This window comes from Apaloderma vittatum, unplaced genomic scaffold, assembly GCF_000703405.1.
Source record: "Apaloderma vittatum isolate BGI_N311 unplaced genomic scaffold, ASM70340v1 scaffold23572, whole genome shotgun sequence".
Taxonomy (NCBI): Eukaryota; Metazoa; Chordata; class Aves; order Trogoniformes; family Trogonidae; genus Apaloderma; species Apaloderma vittatum.
In genome coordinates this window covers 20,302-38,764 of record NW_009704624.1, presented here as the reverse complement: position 1 = coordinate 38,764, position 18,463 = coordinate 20,302, and the positions used below count along the sequence as shown (strand labels likewise).

Sequence of the window (18,463 nt, the reverse complement as noted above, 5' to 3'; positions counted from 1 at the left end):
CTGTGGGTGCTTCCAGCATTATTTTCTTCCTTTTCACTGGAGTTCGGTCACCCGGACCCGGGCAGCTGCAAGTAGGGGAAGGCGAAATGAAGCACACCAGCGAGCGCACATGTTCAAAACGGAAAGCGAGAGAGGCACAAAGGCTGCGTGCGGTTATTAATTTAATGTGTGGGTTACCCTGAGGTCCGGGGACAGCACAGAAGATTTTGCTGGAGACATTATGGTAGGTAGAGCACCGGGCTGGAAGTTTAAAAAAAAAATAAAAGGGCAAAAGACAAAAGCTTTTCCCCCTCCACCTTCTTCCATGAGGTTGTCTCTGGTTTTGTGTTGCCAAGGGCTTCTCTAGAATATTACATTCAGTCTCCTGGCTTTAGACAGTTTGATTAGCATATCTAAATGAGCCTGCTAGGCTCAGGTTACTTAAGGTCGGAGGATTTACCAGGAAGGGGAGCGAGACAGTGCTCTGCCCGGGTCAATTAATAACACAAAAAGGCCTTGAGGCTGGGAATGCTTTCACCAGTTCCCTCTCCCGGAGCCCCTAGACGTGTCCAGCCGTCCCCGCTGGCAGCAGAGGACACGTTGGGCACCTCTGGCAGGGCCCAAGTACCTCTTCAGTCTGCTGCATGAAGAACTGTATTTTAACGAGCCTGCTTTTGACGCTCTAGCATTTCATTTATCTAAACGTTGGCTTTGTGCTGCGTTGCTCTGCCAGGGTGATTTACGGTGCTGGAGGTGCTCTCGGTGTCCGGCCGTCTTGGGCGATGCTGCTGGTGCTGGCGGAGCCACGGCAGCGGCTTTGGGGTGGGAGCAGCAGCTGCTCAGGAGGACCCACTGGAGCCAGCGGCCGTCAGGGCAGGTTTCTGGCCCTATTGAGGTAGAAAGTGGCTGCATCTCGGTTTTTTCCCGCTCAAGACCCTTCCTCCCCAGCTGCTACAGCAGCCAGCGGTCATGAGGTCTGTTGTCTTCAGCCTCACCCATGTCGGGCTTCGACTGAAGTGGGTTTGATGTAAGGGAGAGGGAAGGAACTTAGGTGGTTTCAACCTAAGCTTTGGAGACGTGGCTTGCTGGTTTTGAAGTGTCTCTTTCTTGCGTTCAAGGCTGATGGTCTGAGCCAGAGCATCTGTCCAGCATGGTGTGACACCAGGTGGCTTGTGAAGGACAAAGACAGCAGCACCAGAGCCCCTGACCACCCATGTGTTTTCCTGCTTCCTTAATTTCTATTTCAGGATACTTACTGAATTTAGGAGATTCTGCAAGACTTCCACAGAGTACGCCTGTGTGGGGGCAGCACCAACCACAGCAGGAAGCTTGGTGTGAAAGGAATAAAGTCCCACTGACCAGAGCCAGCGGGAGAACAGAGGGCCCTGCAGAAGTTGCTCCAACACATTGGCAGGTTGGGGAGGGTTTGCGGAGGGCAAAAAGAGAGGATGAGTGGAAAAAAAAAAAGTAGAACTGAGCAGACAGCAAGGCAGTGGAGAACAAAAAGGAGCAACGTATAGCTTGGAGCTGCAGAGTTTTTTAGTTATTTTATTTCAGGTGTCTTACAGCTGCCCTTGAGCAGGTGCCAAGGCTGCGCTGGAAGTTGTAGGGGAGGATGGAGACTAAATCATGTTTGTGCTGTGTGCTTTGGAGGGGGGGATTCACGTGGCACCTGCTGGACACCACTCGCTTGTCTCTGCCCGTGTGTGGCAGCAAGATGCTTCCCCGCATATGTCCTGCAAACACGGCTAAACCAAACTGAAGCTGCTTCTCAAGGCGACTCATAAACCTTTCTGGCACTTGCGCTTGAAAAGCACAGCCCTAGCTCACAGTGCCATTTATTACAGTAACTTTCTGAGCAATTAATCCACCTGTGTCCTGCCAGGTGTCCTGTCGTTCCTTTGACAGCCCATCACAGGGCACAGAGTCCTCCTCGCTGTTTTTGAGGTTATGTTTTCTTCTGCTAAAACCAAATGCTGCTGTGAGCAGGTCAGAGCGATCTGGGCAATGTCTGCAAAAGCAGGAGCTGGTGCTTGTCAACCTTCTTCACCTTGATGGAGAAGCCACTGAGGCGTCTGCCTTCCCTGCCCCAAGCTCTTGAGCTTCCCAGCGCTTCAGGGCACGCCAGCAGGCTCTGAGCTGCACCAGCGATTTTCTGGCAGGGGTTAGAAGACGAAAAGGCAAAGCTCAGCTGAGTGTGGGCAGGGGGAAAAAGGAGAAACAAATGGTTCTTGGGATAAGCAAGAACCGTTTTCCTCAAGGGCACAGCATTCAAGCGTTCAAGCCTCCCAGACGAGTAATTCTTGTTTATACACCCACAGAAGGTGACGATCCTGGTTGTGAGCTGTTGGTGCGTCTTCCCAGACATGGTGTGTTTGTTTTGTGTAGGTGGATGCCAGGAGCTGCATTGCTTTTTCTTTTCTTTTTTTTTTTTTTAAAATTCATTTATTTAAAACCAGGACGAGGGCGCATGTAGGGAGCCTCGTTGTAGGCAGCGATTCTGCTTTGGCTGGTTCTGTAAGAGCTAATGGGCTCCTTCACTGCACATGTCTGACTTTGTCCCCTCTGTGGTTGGACCAGTGGCACATTCAGTCCCCACGGCATCCTGCATGGTTGGACTCTAGAGCTGGAGGAGAAGCAGCATCACGGCGTAGCATCCTCCCTTGATTGCCTGGATTTACAGCAGAAGTGGAACAACCCTGTGAAGATGAGTAGACACTGTCCCAGTAGTGACCTCCCTATGTCGCAAGAACCTCTCTGAAGCCACCCCTTGGCCCAGAGGCTGAGGTCAGGCTGGAGGTGGAGACCAGGAGTTTGGGGCAGGCAGAGGCCCCTGCTTCCCCGAGTTTCCCCGGATCGGTCAGAAGGGGAGCGGCACTGTGCTATTGCTTGTGGCTGAGGAGAAATGAACCTGGTTCCAAAAACCCAGTGCACCTTTCTAGGCACGAGGAGAAGCGGCGGCCACCAGACACCACCATTCCCCTTCCTCCTCCCTTTGGGATTTGGCTTTTTCAGCTTTGTGCAAGGGAGGCTGAACGTGGGGTGGGGAGGGTCTGTTTGTTTGGCTCCCCTTACACTTGGCTGCTCGCTTACAGCTCTGAGAGGGGATCTTCAGGTGCAGGTTGTTGGTATTTGAATTCCTAAAATCTTTCTTTGCTGGCCATGCACCTTGCTGGGACCGTTCTCCAGCTTCCCCACTGCTGGGGCATGTCACTACATCTGGTTAAATAATTTCTGTTGCCGCTGTTAGGGCTGTCAGTCCCCTGCCCACACCCCCAGCTGCATGCACGTGATATTCTATTTATTGTTTATATTTTTTAGACTCTGAAATGTGATTTTTCTTTTTGAGGGAGTTGGAGCTTTTTTGTTCCAGTTGAGAACTGTTCGAAATAGAGTCCCAGGTGGGATCAGTTCTTCTAACATATATGTATCAGTGTTACCAGGGATATTCTGTGACAGGGCTTTCTGTGCCATTGCTGAAGGTCTCAGTTAATTAGATGATTAGTCTTCTGGTCAAGTATCTATCTGCAAATAAAAAATAGCAGTTGAATGTAGCTGCTAAAATACTGTTGCTGGAATCAGTCTGTGGCACAGAGCAGGAGGGCTTCTTATTTAATTAAAATCTGGAACATACTGTACTGTACTCTCCAAGGGTCAAGGAACAAAAGGGACGTACACATAATAAGTAGCAAACTGTCCTTTCAAACCTCTTAAGCTCAGCCCAGGGGAGCTGTGTTTAAAGGGACGCTTTCAAGATAACATTTATGAGTTCTCTTCTTTTTTTTTTTTTTTTTCCTTCTTTTTCTTTTTTATTTCTCCGTACTGCTGTATGGATGATTGAAGCTGAAAGTATCCTGTGACTTAATTTTCTTCCTGCCTGTTCTTCCTCTTGGATTTGAAGTTGTCATCCGGAATGCTTGGATGCCAAAAATCCCCCGTGTGCGTGCTCGGAGGCCGGGTCCATCCCAGGAGTCAGGCTGTGAGCTGTCTTGGCGAAAGGCTGGTGGCAGGTTGGACCGGGGCTGAGCTACCATCCTGGGGGAGAAGCACCAAGCTTTGTGGTCCAGCACCCAAAGGAGGAGTATCTATATGGTTTCCTCTGAGCTGTCAGAGTTCGTAGAATCGTGGAGTGGTCTGTGTTGGGAGGGACGTTAAAGATCACCTTATTCCAGCCTTGCTGCCATGGGCAGGGACACCTCCCACTAGACCAGGTCGCTCGAAGTCCCGTCCGACCCAGCCTTGAACACTCCAGGGCTGCCACAGCCTCTCCGGGCAACCTCATGGTGAAGCACTTCTGTACATCTGATCTAAATTTACCCTCGAGTTCCATGCTTGCTTGGAAGTTGTCGCCAGCCTTAATGAGCTTTTCTGTGTTTGTTTCTGCAGGACGTCGCGCTGTTGGAGTACCAGCATCATTCCAGGGATTTTGCTTCCCACCTCCCGCCGGGGTCTATCATGCAGCCGCAGCGGCGGAGGCCGTCCTTGCTCTCCGAGTTCCAGCCAGGCAATGAAAGGTACCATCTCCCCACCTTCCCCGGGCCCTGGGCACCCCGACTGCATTAGCACCTATTTTGGAGCGAGGCTGGGCGGGACCTGGGGTGCTGGCTGTTGGCACTGACTGTGCTCGGTCTTGGTGCTGTTTAGCTTTGTTGTGCTGATGCAAGTTGGCTCCTTTGCCTTCTGGTTTCTTCCCTTGAGCTGTTGTGTATTTTAAGGACATCTTAAAACCGGCAAGCGACAGAAAAAAACAAACCACACAACCACCCCTCACCTCACTTCTGTGAAGCTGCATGTTGCTATAACTGGCTGCATTGGCTTTCTTCAATGCAGAAAATAAAGGTGTGTGGTCGGGTTTGATCTGTGGCTCCCGATGCCAAAGGGAGGAGCGAGAAGAGCTCGTTTCCAGCGCACATCTCCGCTTCCTCTTCTGCTGCTCTTCCTCCTCACTTTCGTTCTTTTTGTTTCTCTTTCTGCATTCCCCTCACAAATTTCTCTTCTCTGCTTTTTTTCCTGTCTGCTCCCCTCGGAGCTCTCCCCGTGTCCCTGTTTTCTTCCGTAGCCCCCTACAGGAGCCTGGCAGCGCTCATGGGTGCTGCTCGGCCAAGAGCTGTGCGGCTGGAGGTGCTTTAGCCACAGGAGCTGCTCTCTTCTAGAGGCCGTTACTCTCACTCTCCATTTCGTCTCAAAACGCTGCTCTCTCACAGTTTCTGTTCTGCATTTGATGCTTAGTGGTTTGGGAAAAAAATGGCCTGGAAGGGAAATAAGAGCCTTGCTACAGTAGATTTATGCAAAGCATTTTTTTTTTAATGCTTATTCCTTCGTCAGGCTAAGAATAAAACCAGTGCAGAGTCACAGCGGTGCATCTGTTTCTTTAAAATTCTCATTGTTAAAAGGGGAGGAGAAAGACCTCTGGATGCATAAGGGCACAGATGCAGCCAGGACCCTCTTTTTCTAGAGGGGATGGGTTTGGTTTGGTGCTCAGCAGAAGCAAACCCATGAGAATTTGGAGGCAAAAAGGAGCCTCCTAAGTTAGTTTTGCATCTGCCCTCCTGGATGTGCTCTTCTGGATTGTGCCTGTGGCACCTACCTGTGCAGAGGGTGCTGTCACTTCTCATGACTAGTAATTTAGTGCAGCGTGTTACATTGCCTTGGCTCCCTTTGATTTCTCAGCACTTTGATTTCTTAGCACAGAGTAACACGGTTAAGTTGGAAGTGGGTCACATTCAGCTAAATTTGGGGGAGATGGGTAAAGAGGACCCGGCAACATGTTCCTGCCTCATTTTGTTTTTCACACTACTTACAGTTTGCAAAATGGGGAATCAGTTCTGCTCTCCAGTAAAATGAAGGTTTCAAGGTCTGAATGTGCTATTTAAAAAGATGTGTCTTGGTTCTTCCATATAACTAAAAAAGCCCAACTGCAAGCCCTGGTGTCTGCTGTACCACATGCCTAATCTGGTGTGGTCATCCAAGTACCTCGCTTTGGCTTAAAAATGTTTCAAACTCTCCAAACTTATTTTTGTGTTGCATGAATGTGGGTAAATGTTATTTGAGGTTGCCAGGTCCAGGTACGCATCTAAATGCTTGTCATGGTTCCTTCACTTTCAACCTGACTGGTGAAATTTTGGGATGACATGAAAAGAAAGTTTTTGGGTTTTGGTTTTTTTGTAACAAACCCAACTTACACTTCACTAGTTTTCCCTGTAACATCTGAAAAATTGAACTTTTTGCAAAAGTTATATTTGGTAATAAAGTTAAAAGTACCACTTAAGTTCAGCTCCGTTGGCATCTCGTGCCAGAATGTTGGGATATTAAACTCATTAAGAAAAATTTGGGAGCATCTGGGCGTGCAGGATAGGGGAGTCTGCAGAAATTTTCAGGCCAGTATAATTAATTACTGAAGTCATTCAGGCACTGGGCTTGGGGAGGTGTTAGTCCCTTTTGCAAAGCCAACTGCTGTTTTGCTGCATCTCTAAGCATTACACTTAAAAACCTACCCCATGGGGGCTTCGCTTTGTCACCTTTGTGAGGACCTGCTCTGAAATAGTGCCTGATGTGTTGTAAGTGGAGCCCTTTGGGTGCTGGGTGGCTCGTCTGAGGGTTCCTCGGGTGCTCGAGGGCCTCGGCCCTGGAGCTTCTTGAGCAGGCTGGGGTGGCCATTGATGCTCACCCCAAAATCCAGCTCCGGCTCTGCACGGTGCAGAGCAGAGCCCTGCCGAGCGCTGGTGGTGAAAGCAGCCAGCTCTGCAGCTGAGTCCCCTTGGCAGGTTCACGCCGGGCGCATCTGTAAGCACTTTGGCTCCCTCGCTGGGCTGGGATTGATGGTTTTGAGCAGAGGCAGCTGGCTCTCAGCGTGAGGGGCTGGGAAGGAGGGAGCGACCAAAGGCAATCGAGTGCCGTCCGCAACACGGGCACGGCGGGTGAGTGGAGGGAAGCACAGGGTTGTGTTGTGCCTGAAAGGAAGACCCTCACCCTGGTTCCCTGCCTGACAGCCCACCTGGCGTGCTGTGGTGGTGCTGGGCACGAGACAGACCTGCCCTTGAAGCAGGTGGCGATGGAGAGGAACCCTTCCAGTCCCCCCCGTTGCTTCGGGTGTTCAGAAGCAGCAGCCTGTCTGCTCTTGGTTGTGGTGGTTGATACCCTTCCAGGCTCACTCCTCCCCCTAAGGAAACTGGCTTTGTGAGCCTGGTGCGAGTGGAATGTGGCAGAGTGACAGCGCTGGAGATCGAGCCCCGTGCGCGTTCCCAGCTGGACGTGGCTCACCCAGAGCAGGACTTTCAGCCGGGGAGCGGGGCTCAGCTCGGCCCCAGTTCCTCTGAGCCCACCTGCCCTTCTCCAGGTACATCAGCCTTGAGAGTCACCATCACACCTTGGGGGATGAGCAGAGAGTCGAGCTCCCTGGGCAGCAGTTCTGGCTGGGGAGAAGGAAGGAAAACCTGAAGCGCTCTGAATCTGTCGCTATAGGGAAAGTTGGCTCTGTCTCTGCAGGGATGTGCTGCTTTCCTTGATGGCTTTTTTGGTAGCAGGCTTTTTCTTGGAAGGATCCAGACTTCCCCTTAGCTTGTTCAGTTGGCTGTGCCAACTGGACTGCGGGAGCGAAAAGAAGTATTTCAGGATCTGCTGTTGGTACAAGTCGTACCATGAATACTTGCAGAGGAATGTCCTGGCAAGGTGACAAGGATTAGGTTATTTTTTCTTCCCCACTCTTCTAGATATATTTTGGTCCACAAAAAAAGTGAGAAAAACTCAGTTGAGTGTTAAATGGCAGGTGCCAGTGGGGTGAGGGGTCTGAAGAATCAAGCAACTGGGGTTTTATGACTTTTCATGTGTTAGGATTTCAGAGCAAGGTTCCGTATTGACACAGGAATGCTGGGGTGGATAATGGCTTCGCTGGCACAAAGCGTGGCTGTAAGTAAGTGGTGTGCCTGTTAACGCAGTATATTCTGCCTTTATCCAGTATAAGATGAGTCACTATTTTCGTAGGAGATGGATTATTTTCCCAGTTCAGGAGACCATGCTCCTTTCTCAGAGCCTTTCTGCTTAGCAGTCGCGAGGAGTTTGAAGAGTTTGCCTGGTGTTGATCTGAAGTATGACATTCAGGATAAGTTAAGCAGCTGCTGTGTTTCTGCAGCCATCTGAGATAGCCGTGTGTAATGCAGCATGCGAGCAGGCCTAATTACTGTGCTCATTGAATGTGATTAATCCTGCTGGCTGAGGAGCCCTGGGAGCGGTGGGAAGCCGGGGTGGTGTGTGTGGCCGCTGGAAATCACGTGCAGCTCTCGGTCTTCATCTGTGCTGGCCCAAACGGCACCAACTGCCCCCGAGTTAACAGCGTGACCCGTTGGATTTTATTTATGGTCTTTAATTAAGTTTCCATTTTTAAAGGTGGCCCTTTTCTCAGGAATGAGCAGCGGTGCAGCTGAAATCCCTGTAACCATGCATCTCTGTGTCTTTTCATGCTCGAGATGGTGTTCTGGGAGCTACATTTTTTCTCATCCCCATAAGTGAATACTCAGGAAAACAGCTGGAAAGGTCAGATACTGGTGTGTAGGATACTTGGTGACAAGCCTTGTCTTGCCGATACTCTCCCGTGTGGGCTGTGGGAACGTCCATGGGTGGGCATGAAGGGTGACCGAGGTTCTGGAGCAGAGATGTGGAGACACTGGGTGCTGTGGAATGGGCCAGCGTACCCTGGCAGGGAGGTGTGAGGGGAGAAATCTGGGCTTTGCCTTCACTGGAATGGAGGGGTGGAAGATCACGAAGCAGCTTTCCTGTGTGTAATCTTGAACCGGATTTATTTTGTAAGGGGAAAGGTGATCTTGCAACGTATGCAGCGGACCTCGTGGAACATGGGATGCCCTTGAAGCCATTAGTTCAGGGAGAGCTTCAGCCACCCATGACCACCAAGAGGGTTTTCCTGTGGGGCTCCATGTTTTGGATGCCTGGAGAAAGCATGTAGGGAGCTCGTGGAGAGGCACAGATATTCCTCCTCCTCTTGAGTGAGGCACCATTGTATGGCACAGCATTTAAGCTTCTACTGGTCCTGTCCATGAATAATTCAGGCTCTGCGTACAGGGATTTTCAATATGCAAGTTTTAAATAAAGCATCTGCTCTCATCTGAATAGCAGTTGGCTTGGAAGAAGTTGGCTGAGGGGGTTGTGCGAGGCGGCTGAGGCACAGCGACCTGCCCTGGGGTGGGATGCACAGCCAGAGCTTCGTGAGGACGCACACGATACCCCCTGGTCAGACCTCACGAGGACCTGGGCCTCCTTGAGCTGGACCATGTAGACAGCTGAGGATCCTGCTTCAGGCTGTCCTACACCTTTGGCTTGTGAGGACTCAACTCTGCTTCTGGCACTCGTTGCTGAGGGTCTGGGAGCTGCACCTTCCCCACCCAGACAGGCTGCTCTTCCCAGGCCCTCTTGTTAAGTGGACATGTTTGTTGGCTTTTTCCCCTCTCCACCTATATGAGGAGGAAATACATCAACTGGCCCTGTATGTTTCTAGTTGCCTGGTTGCAGGTTTGCTTCTATAAACCCCCAAATTTCTCTCTTTAACAGTTCTCAATTTGCGCAGTCTCCCACTCTGGCTATCACTGGCGGTAAGGGGATTGTTGAAACCTGACAAATCTTAGCGATGGCTACAAATAATTTGCTTTGGCATTGGTGCTTTTCTGTATTATTCTCAAAAGTATTTTATTGTCTGTCCCTACCTGTAGGGGCTGGAGACTTTTTTGAAAACTTTACTTTTGGAGATACTTTCCCACTAAACCATCTCAGCCAGAGGAAGTAAACGGCTGCAGCAAGGTGATCATTTATCTTGGTCCTGGTTCTAAGGCACAGCAAGAGATGGTTTTCCAGCCTGGTTTGCAGATGAGAGCAAAACTTAAAAATATGCCTTTGGTGGGAGCCAGCTCAGGATCGCTGCTGGTGTTTGGAGCCCTTGCTGCAGGAGGCACCTCTTGGTGAAGTCAGGCTGGATGTTGCAGAACAGCAGCCTTTGCTCCTGCTGCCACCTTCTGCTGCTCAGCTGGTGGAGAAGCGGGAAGGTTTGAAGATCAGGAGAGACTTACACAGCTCTGAAGAGCTGGGTGGTGCATTCCTGAGGTGGTTTAGTGAGGTGAGAGTGTCCTCTGACCTCCCCGAAAGTTTGTACTTGCCCATTTCCCTGTGATTTGGCTCCAGTAAAGAAGATAAAGGTAAGATCCATTTAGATCTCATCAGGGCAGCTCGGGATGTCTTGTTGGATCCTCTCTCCCAGGAGAGAGATGCTCTTGGCTTCCTCTGTAGCCAGCTAGCACTCCGCCCCTTTTTGGAGCCTGTCTCATGCCTGGCTGGTTCTGGTGTAGGTATAGTGTAACACAAAATGTTTTTGTAGGCTCCAGAGACTCCCACATGCTGGAGCGAGCTGTGGGTACCCCACACTTGCTGTAGGATTTTACTCTCTCGTACCTTTCTAGTGGGAGTCTGCTGAGGAAATGAGCCCGGTGAATGAGTAACCCGGCTCTGCAGCTGGTAGGCTGCGATTAGTTTGTTATGTTAGCAATAAACCAAAGGTCTAGTCTCAGGTTATCTTGGTCTTCTGAACTCGGACCTGCCCAGAGCTGTTGTATGGGGGTGGCTGGACGTCGGAGCAAACCTTGGACACCCAGTCTCCGTGTGTCAGCACATCTCGTGCCTCTCGTGCTCTTTGGAGACGGACTCCAGATGAAGGCTAACCCGCCCCACTTCATCGTTAACGCTGGCATTTGGTTCATCCCATTTAATCATGTGTAGCTCACATGCATTTAAAACCACTCTTTCCCTTCAGCAAAGTGGGAATCTCTGGAATAAACAACCAGGTGGGAACTATTTGGAAAACGCAGCAAAACCCCACGCTCGGTGTAACGGGAGCGTTTTTCAGGCAGGGCTGTTTTTACGCTGACAGCAGCATCATCACCGTATAAAAGTCTGTTGTGAAGAGCTCGCTGCAGGTGTGGATGTAAAGAGTGAAAGGTGTGAAGGCTTCAAGCAAGAACATTTGTATTTGCAGCCAGGACAGGCTGAGCGGGTTGTGTCAGGCAAAGCGATCTTGGGAGCGGCTGGAAATTCCAGTGGATAAAGCTAATAGCAGTTCCAATGGATGTGGAAATGGAAATAAAATAGCACCCTATAACATTGCAGCTGCTTTCCCCAGCGCGGCCCCTGCCTGCCTCGCTGTAAGTAACTGCCTTTGTAAAGCTGAGTGTTGCTCTTATCTTAAAAATACGTGGTTTTTTTTCTGAGCGTAGCAGTTGTGTTGGATTCCTGACAACTGCAGAGGTCTCGGAGCTGTCTTGTGTCAATTAGCAGCTTCTTGGTAATGTGACCTTAAAGAAAAAAAAAAAAGGAAGAAGTGAAAATAAATACATCTGATTTTTTAATTGCCTGCATACAGCAGAGCCTTGGGTATTGGAATATTTTAGCACCTGCCCAGCTCAACAGTTGCTTATTATGTTCCTGGGTTTTACAGCAGAGCCTGAAATGTTGGTGTGCAGCTGCACGGTTTGCACGAGGGCTTGGGACAAGCCACCGGGAAACTTGAGAGGTGCCAGGAGATATTTCTGGGCTTACTGAGAAAAGTTGAGGATCGTTCAGGGTGGAAGTGTTTGCAGGTGAAGCGAGCTGCTCTCCCATGCCAAGCTGAAGAGCTGTTCCGCTCTGCTCTGCATGAGCTGCGCGTTCGCTCTCTCGTAGGCTGGGGCTCGGAGCGGCGAAGGCAGCGCCAGAGCCTCCTCCTCGCTCTCCCGTCCTCTTTTTGCTGGGGAGGAGGAGGAAGATGAGCCAAATTCTGTTTCTGTGTGTCAGCGGCCAAGCTGCTGCCCCAATCCCAGCGCCGGCCACCTGTGCCAAACCCGCAGCGGCAGAGCTTGGCGTGCGCGTTGTGCCTGCTGCTGGTATTTAAATTTGGGGAAAAAAAAACCAGAAAAAAGGAAAAAAAACCCCACAACTTTATCTTGCTTTCCTGGAGCAGGGTTGAGTTTGCTGCACTGCTGCAGGGGAGGGCAGAGGGCTCTGGGTCCTTCCCTTTTTGTCAGCCTCTCTGAGAGATTTAATTAGCTAGGTAAAAATTAACGTCGGTATTTGTGCTTGCTGGGTGAGGGCTGGATGATGCACAAGACTCCCCTGTCTTCTGTGCTTGCTCCTGACAGCATCCCCTCCTTTCTTCCCCTTTGAATAGCTTCAAAGTCTCTTTAGTTTGTTGGAGTTTGATAACTGGGGAGGATACTTCACCAGCAGCTCAGGAGTGCTTGAACAATCTTATTTAAAGGGAAAAAAAAAAAAAAGCTGTGGGATTTTTCCAAGCTTTGAATCGCCTGTGCTTCATTTTATTTTTATTTTTTAAGAGACACTTCTGCCTGAAGTGTTAAAAACACACCCTTGGAGCTGCTGCAGCAAAGCTGATGCTTGGGCATAGTAAAAGATTTAAGGTGTTTTTGTAGGATCCCTTTACAATCCCCACAAGAGAATGCTGCTAGGAAAAATAGAGCTACAAAAAAGTTTTACATTTGTTTAACAAAAAAAAAGCAAAGCCAACCCCAATTTCCAGGTGTTGCCAACTGCATCCCATTTAACAGGTGAGAGATATTTGAGCCTGGTGCGACTCGTCGGCGCAGTTGCTATTGCCGGCTAACGTGCCTCTGCAGCTTGCCAGGGCTGTGTCAGAGACATGCAACTGCATGTGGCTGTTTTCTTTCCTCCCCCACCCTGGAAAAATAAATCCCAACTTTCTAGCCACGGAGGAGTATGCATTTTTTCCCCAGCATATAATTTTTGGTATTCCTGGACAAGGTGCTAAATACAAACAGGGGCGCAGGTACCTTTGACTGAAGAAGCCAAACACGGCAGAAGGGATCTCCACCCGGGCTTCAGGGCTGCAGGAGGAGGAGTTGTGGGCCAGATTTGAGGATTTTCTGAGCTTTGGCATTTTCTGACTGGCTGATGTGGCGTGAGGTGTTCAAGGCCAAGTTGGACAGAGCCTTGAGTAGCCTGATCTAGTTGAGAGGCGTCCCTGCCCATGACAGGGAGGTTGGATTAAATGATCTCTAAGGTCCCTTCCAGCCTGGGCCAGTCTGTGATTCTGTGACAGGGAAGGCTGAAACCTGAAGCGAGACACACTGTGCCCAGAGATGGAGCTCTGCAAAGAGCTGAGATGTTTGAGTCCACCTGGCCTCCCCTCATGCATCCTTCTAGGAAACGGGCAGAAATTGAGCCCTCTGTCCTCCGAGAGTGGCTTGCAGTTGTGGAGCAGGGGAGAGTAGAAGTGGTTTGTTTGCTAAAAGCTTCTTTCTCTTTGTCTCCAGGTCTCAGGAGTTGCACCTGAGAACCGAGGCGCATTCCTATCTCTCTGACCTGGCCAAGTCGTCGGACTTGGAGTTCATTGAAACCAAGAGGCCGCGCCTGGATCTGCTGCAGGACCCCCTGATGCGACACTCGCCTCTCCTGAACCAGAGCCAGCAGGGAGGGACAGAGGATCTCTCAAAGGTAAGGGGACAATGGCCCGAGATGCTGCTTGGGTGTCGGGTCCGTGTTTTGGGATCCCTTTGGCTCGTGCAGGCTCTGAGCCGCTACTGAAACCAGTGTAGAATGGTGGTTCCTGGTGCCTCAAGCAGTGCTTGGTGGTGTTGGATGATGTTCCCTGAGGTGAGGCGACCACTCTGGGGAAACAGAAGTGTATCAGCCTAACTGGTACAGTCACGAGCTTGCATTTACTAGGCAGTTAAATGTGCCAGAACAATTTGGAAGCTCCTGTAGGCTGAATTAGGGATGGTCATGTCTGGCTTTTCTAGATATTGTGCCTTGATTTGATTTTTGCTTGACCTTTTCTCGTTTATCACATCTCTTTATTTAATATTGGTGTTTGAAGGATTTGAATCGGTTGCTGGTGGTTCTTTAATATAATCTTCTCCAGGAAAGCCTCCCTTGTCTTAGTCTCATTTAACAAAGCAAACTCTTTACTTGCAATTGTCCCCTCTGCACGTGTGATAAATGCTGGGAAGAGAAATCCTTGCTTATGTGCCTATTTGGATTTACTTTCATGCTCTGTTGGGGTAAATTGCATTTGATTTTTACCTTGAGCTTGGACGTATTCCTGCTTGACAGGAAGGTCTTGCTGGGTAAACGTGCTGGGGGCAGCTGGCTTGTGCTGCCAATACGAGCTCCAGCGCTGTGAGCACCGAGGGTAAATGCAGCTGCAGGCTGGGCTTCGGAGGTGTCTGAGCCCTCGGTGAATTGAGAAGAAAATCACATCCTTACCCAGCACATGGCGATGATTTGCTGTAGCACTGTGGGGGCTGATGGAAATAACACACGGGGCAGAAAGCTCTTGCTTGGGAGTGCTGGGACGTTCAGACTTCTCTTAGGCGTGCGGTGCTGGTGGGCCTTACATGAGATCCCTCTGACCTGTGTCCCGCGAGCAGGACGTCGAACTTTGGGGCGGTTCGGATGCCGAGGGAAGCCTGGCTGGGTCTTCTGGAGGAGGGGGCTGCAGGCACTGGTGATTAAGAATGGTGAGCTGATACTGGAAGGGATGGAGCAGCAGTGTTTGAACTTGGAGCCCATGAGAAAGGCACCACGAACATCGGCTTGCTCTCCTTTAGCTCTTGATAATGTGATGGAGAAGATGCCTCCAAGGTCCTGTGACCCTTTTATGTCCCATTTTTGCTGCTCCCTCCAAGAGGCATTTTAAGGAGGCAATGCTGTGACCAGCCAGGAGTCTGCTCTCTGTGCCACCAGGGTGTGTCGTAGTGGCTCTGGACTTGGGGAATGCTGTGTTGGTTGGCTAACGGGAAAATAAAAAATATCCCCCTCCAAAGACATGAGGAAACCAGGACGGCTTTTCTGTCTGCACATTGTTTCCATCAGCAGTTCTGTTCTGCTTCTCACCGGAAAACCACATATTGTCTCAGCTATTTGTTTCTAATAGGCAAAGCCACTCTTGAGGCATTAGTTGGTGAGTTCAGGGGCTGCGTTTGCTTCTTGGTCTGTGACATATTTCCAAGAATTACGGGTGTTTTATGGGGCTTAAAACATTTGTTAATGAAAGAGAGAGAGAGAAATTCAGCAAGACAAGATTATGCTTTTAGTGGAGCCATTTGTAATTTCAGAGTCTGGAAGGAAGGAAAAAAAAAAAAAGCGGTGTTCCAGACTGGTGAGAGCCTAAGTGGAGCTGGGATCAATTGGTCTGAACTACTGGGGGCTGTTTCCGGAATAGATTTGATGGAACTCACTGCAAGGCCAGGATGATCTCAGTTCTGTTCAAGCGGTTGAGGAGGCAAGTCTGGGATGTAGGACCACCATCCTGAAGTCTTTTGGCTTTGTTCTTGAGCAGTCATCCCCAGACGCGTGGTGGCAGGACGTGTGTCCCAGTGACCAGAGCTGGAGGGAGAAGTTTGCTGTTGCATCTGTGCTGCTGATTCAGTGCCTGACGAAGTTGTTCAATACTTTATGTGGGGCAGCTTTGCAAACTGGGTGAGATACACCACGTGAGCCCAAGTATTACCAAACACATGGGTGGTTGTGCAGACAGGGTATCCTAGTCGTTGATCGCTTACCCCTTACCCCACTCCCTGTTGTTGCAGTCACTGTGTGGGGAGGAGCTCAATTTATTCATCAGAGTTGCAGCACTAGGTCTGCTTTTCATGCAGATTGAGCTGCTTTTTGAACAGTAAAGACCTTCTGCCCAGGAGAGGCAAGTTAACACCGTCCCTTTGCATTCCCAAGGCCTTTGTTTTGGGCTGTAATCTGTGCTCTGAACATAAATGAAGTAATCGATGTGGCAAATGTGGGTAACAGATTCCAGAGTTTTTTTCCCTGAAGGGAAGTGCATCTCTTAGGTCTTCTACTCCTCATCTGCCTCACCCAAATACAGGGTGAGCTGGGCTTCTTTATCCCATTCAGGATCACTGCAGCCTCACTCCAAGCGAGGCTTGGTTTATAGGGAGAAGGCAACGTCTTTTATTAGATCAGTGCATTATAGCTGGAGAAAACAGAGATGCTTTTGGGCAGCTTGCGTTTCAAAAGCAGCAGCTTTACAACTAAATCCTTGTTGGTCTAGTAAAGATACTGTCTTTCCTGCAAACCTCGCATTGCTCATATCCTCAAACATCAGTGTTTCTTTTCAGGCCGGAGAGCACAAGGTTGTTTGCTTGTCTGCTTTTCCCCCCACTTCAGCACCTTTTTCTCTGCAAGAAGGATTGCTGTCGCGTTGCTGCAGTGCCATAGTCCTTGGCTCCTGCCGCTGGATGTGGCTGGGAGGGCTCCGGTGAGCTCCGTGTGCTGGGGAGAAATGAAATCTCCCCGTACCCTGTGTGCCAGCGTGGGCTGACGCTACCTCTGACAAGGTGTTCTCTTGAGCTGGCTGAGAGTAACCAGGCGAAACTAAAGCAGAACTGTTTTTACAATCGCTGTGAGCCTGGATGTGAGTGAGATTCTCTGGAGGAGCTGCCGTGATGCAGATTGGCCGGGTGTGCTCTTGGCAGAGAGGCAGGAGCTGGTTCCCAGGACCCTCGGTGGTTTCTCCTTTCTTTCCACGGACCTCCATCACCTAAGAACAAATAGGAGCAAACTGGAGGACTCCAGAGCAGGCCAGTAATGGATCTGCAAGATCCCCTGTCTCTGCACAGATGCTCACGGCTGGTGCGATCCAGCCCTGTGGGGACGGTGAGCGTGGCATGCCTGGTCCAGCAGCACCAGCTCTCCCCTCTGCAGAGCTGGAGGTTCCGTCTGCCTCTTCCCTGCCATCTCTTCATATTCCCGTTACGCTTCCACTTGTTCTTCTTCCCATTTCTGCAACTGCTTTTCCACCCCGTACGTGGTTTGCTGCTGTTGTTCCTATAGGATGTGAGTCAGTCGTGATCTGCATTTAGTCCCCTTGCAAGGGCGGGCTGGCTGCAATCAAACGGAGCCTATTGCTCAAACAGGAATATGCTTACGGGGAACTGTGTAGTCCCACGGGTCCAGGGCTGGGTGGAGGCTTAGGAAACCTGAACCTTGCTGCCATCTGCCCTGGCAGGCCGCTGGTCACCTGGGTAAGTCTCTTCCCCTTTCTGTATCTCATATTTCCCCATCTGCACAAGGGACAATGCCACTTCCCTCTTTTGTAAAATAATTAACAACTATTGATGGGAAAAGGCTATTAAGAAGCCATTTGTTAGGGCTCAGACTCTGCTTTACATTGTTGAAGGGTTTTAATTTCTTCCCTTTCTGCGTGAGTATTTTTCTTGTGCTATGGACTAAAAAACGGAATGACAAGGAAGGGGGGAGTCTTGGAAAAGACAGCACCAAGGCCAGGAAATACCTATGGCAAAGCAGAAGTTAGGGCAAAGGATATTTTGCTTTCATGCACGTTAATGTAGCTTTAAGAGCAATTAATTGAAAAAGGAGGAATTAACACATTTTAAATGCCTTTTTAATGATGCATTGAAGCCAGCGGCGTACTTGCCAAATTTCACACTGGCTGCCCGTTCCAGGGCCCAATTTACAATAAACTCCTGGAAAACAGGCTGTGGGATGGAAAAAGCTCTTGGCTAGCCTGCTAACTCTTGCCCTGGCCACGAGTTGGCAAAGCACTGAGGACGACTGAAGGGTCTTTCGGGAGCCCTGGTTCCCTCCTCGCTGCGCGGGCCCGCACTGTGGCCGTGCTCTTCCCGGTGGCTACGCCGTCCCCTCCCAAACGTGCCAGGGGAGAGGAGCGGGAGTCCAGGGGCTCTGGCGGCAGGGATTGCCCCATCGTGAGGGGAAGGGGGACGCTCGGAGGGGCAGCACCGTGGACATTGGGGCTGGTAAGTCACCAGTGGCCTTTCTGCTCCGTGGCTTTGTTATGGGAACATTGATCTGTTGCTGGGATTAACCTCTCAGAGTTTCCAGTGGGTTGATCTCACAGTTATTAATGAAACTGGCTGGAACTTGTGTTGACCTTGGCAGAGGCCCCAGTTGGCTGGGAGGGAACTGGCAAAAGCATAATCTCTAATTGAGTAATCCAGTGCTGGGGGAAGGGAGCGGAGAGGGTGGAAACGCAGCAGCGCTTTGAACCGGGAGAGCCGCCGCGCTCCGGCGGGATGCGTGGGAGTGGCGGAGCACTCCGAACGGCGCTCAGCACCCACCGCCGAGGGAGTCAGCCGGCAAAAGCCAGGCGACATCTCGACTCCCGCACCCCGGGCTCCCTCTTGGAGAAACCAGCCCTGAATTCCAGCGCCTCCCCGTGATTTATTGCTGCGGAACAATAGCGCAGAGGGGCTGGAGAACAAAACAGAGCTGTGAGCGTTGGCTGTCCCTGGGCGCATGTCCTCCCTTAGCCTCCGAGTCTGTAGTGTGGATCGTGATGGGCATTCCCTTCCCCATCCGAGGTGGTTTCTTCATTTGGGAAAAAGAGCTCTGGGCTCGTTACCGGGGTTTCTGATGAACATCTGCAGGAGGGGACACAGCGATAGCTCAGGGCTGTCCTCCTTGGCCATGAGCCCCTGCTGCG

General features: G+C 50.5%; 1 protein-coding gene across 1 annotated transcript in view; it reads left to right on the top strand.

Moving 5' to 3' along the window:
- Nucleotides 1-18,463, top strand: part of LOC104270681 (nuclear receptor corepressor 2-like) — a gene marked incomplete at its 3' end in the record, with an annotated part of 47,048 nt that overhangs the window by 8,333 nt on the left and 20,252 nt on the right. The window contains exons 2-3 of the mRNA XM_009865111.1: nt 4,366-4,493; nt 13,299-13,479. Coding sequence (XP_009863413.1) covers nt 4,366-4,493; nt 13,299-13,479 — 309 coding nt within the window. The remainder of the gene's footprint in view (nt 1-4,365; nt 4,494-13,298; nt 13,480-18,463) is intronic.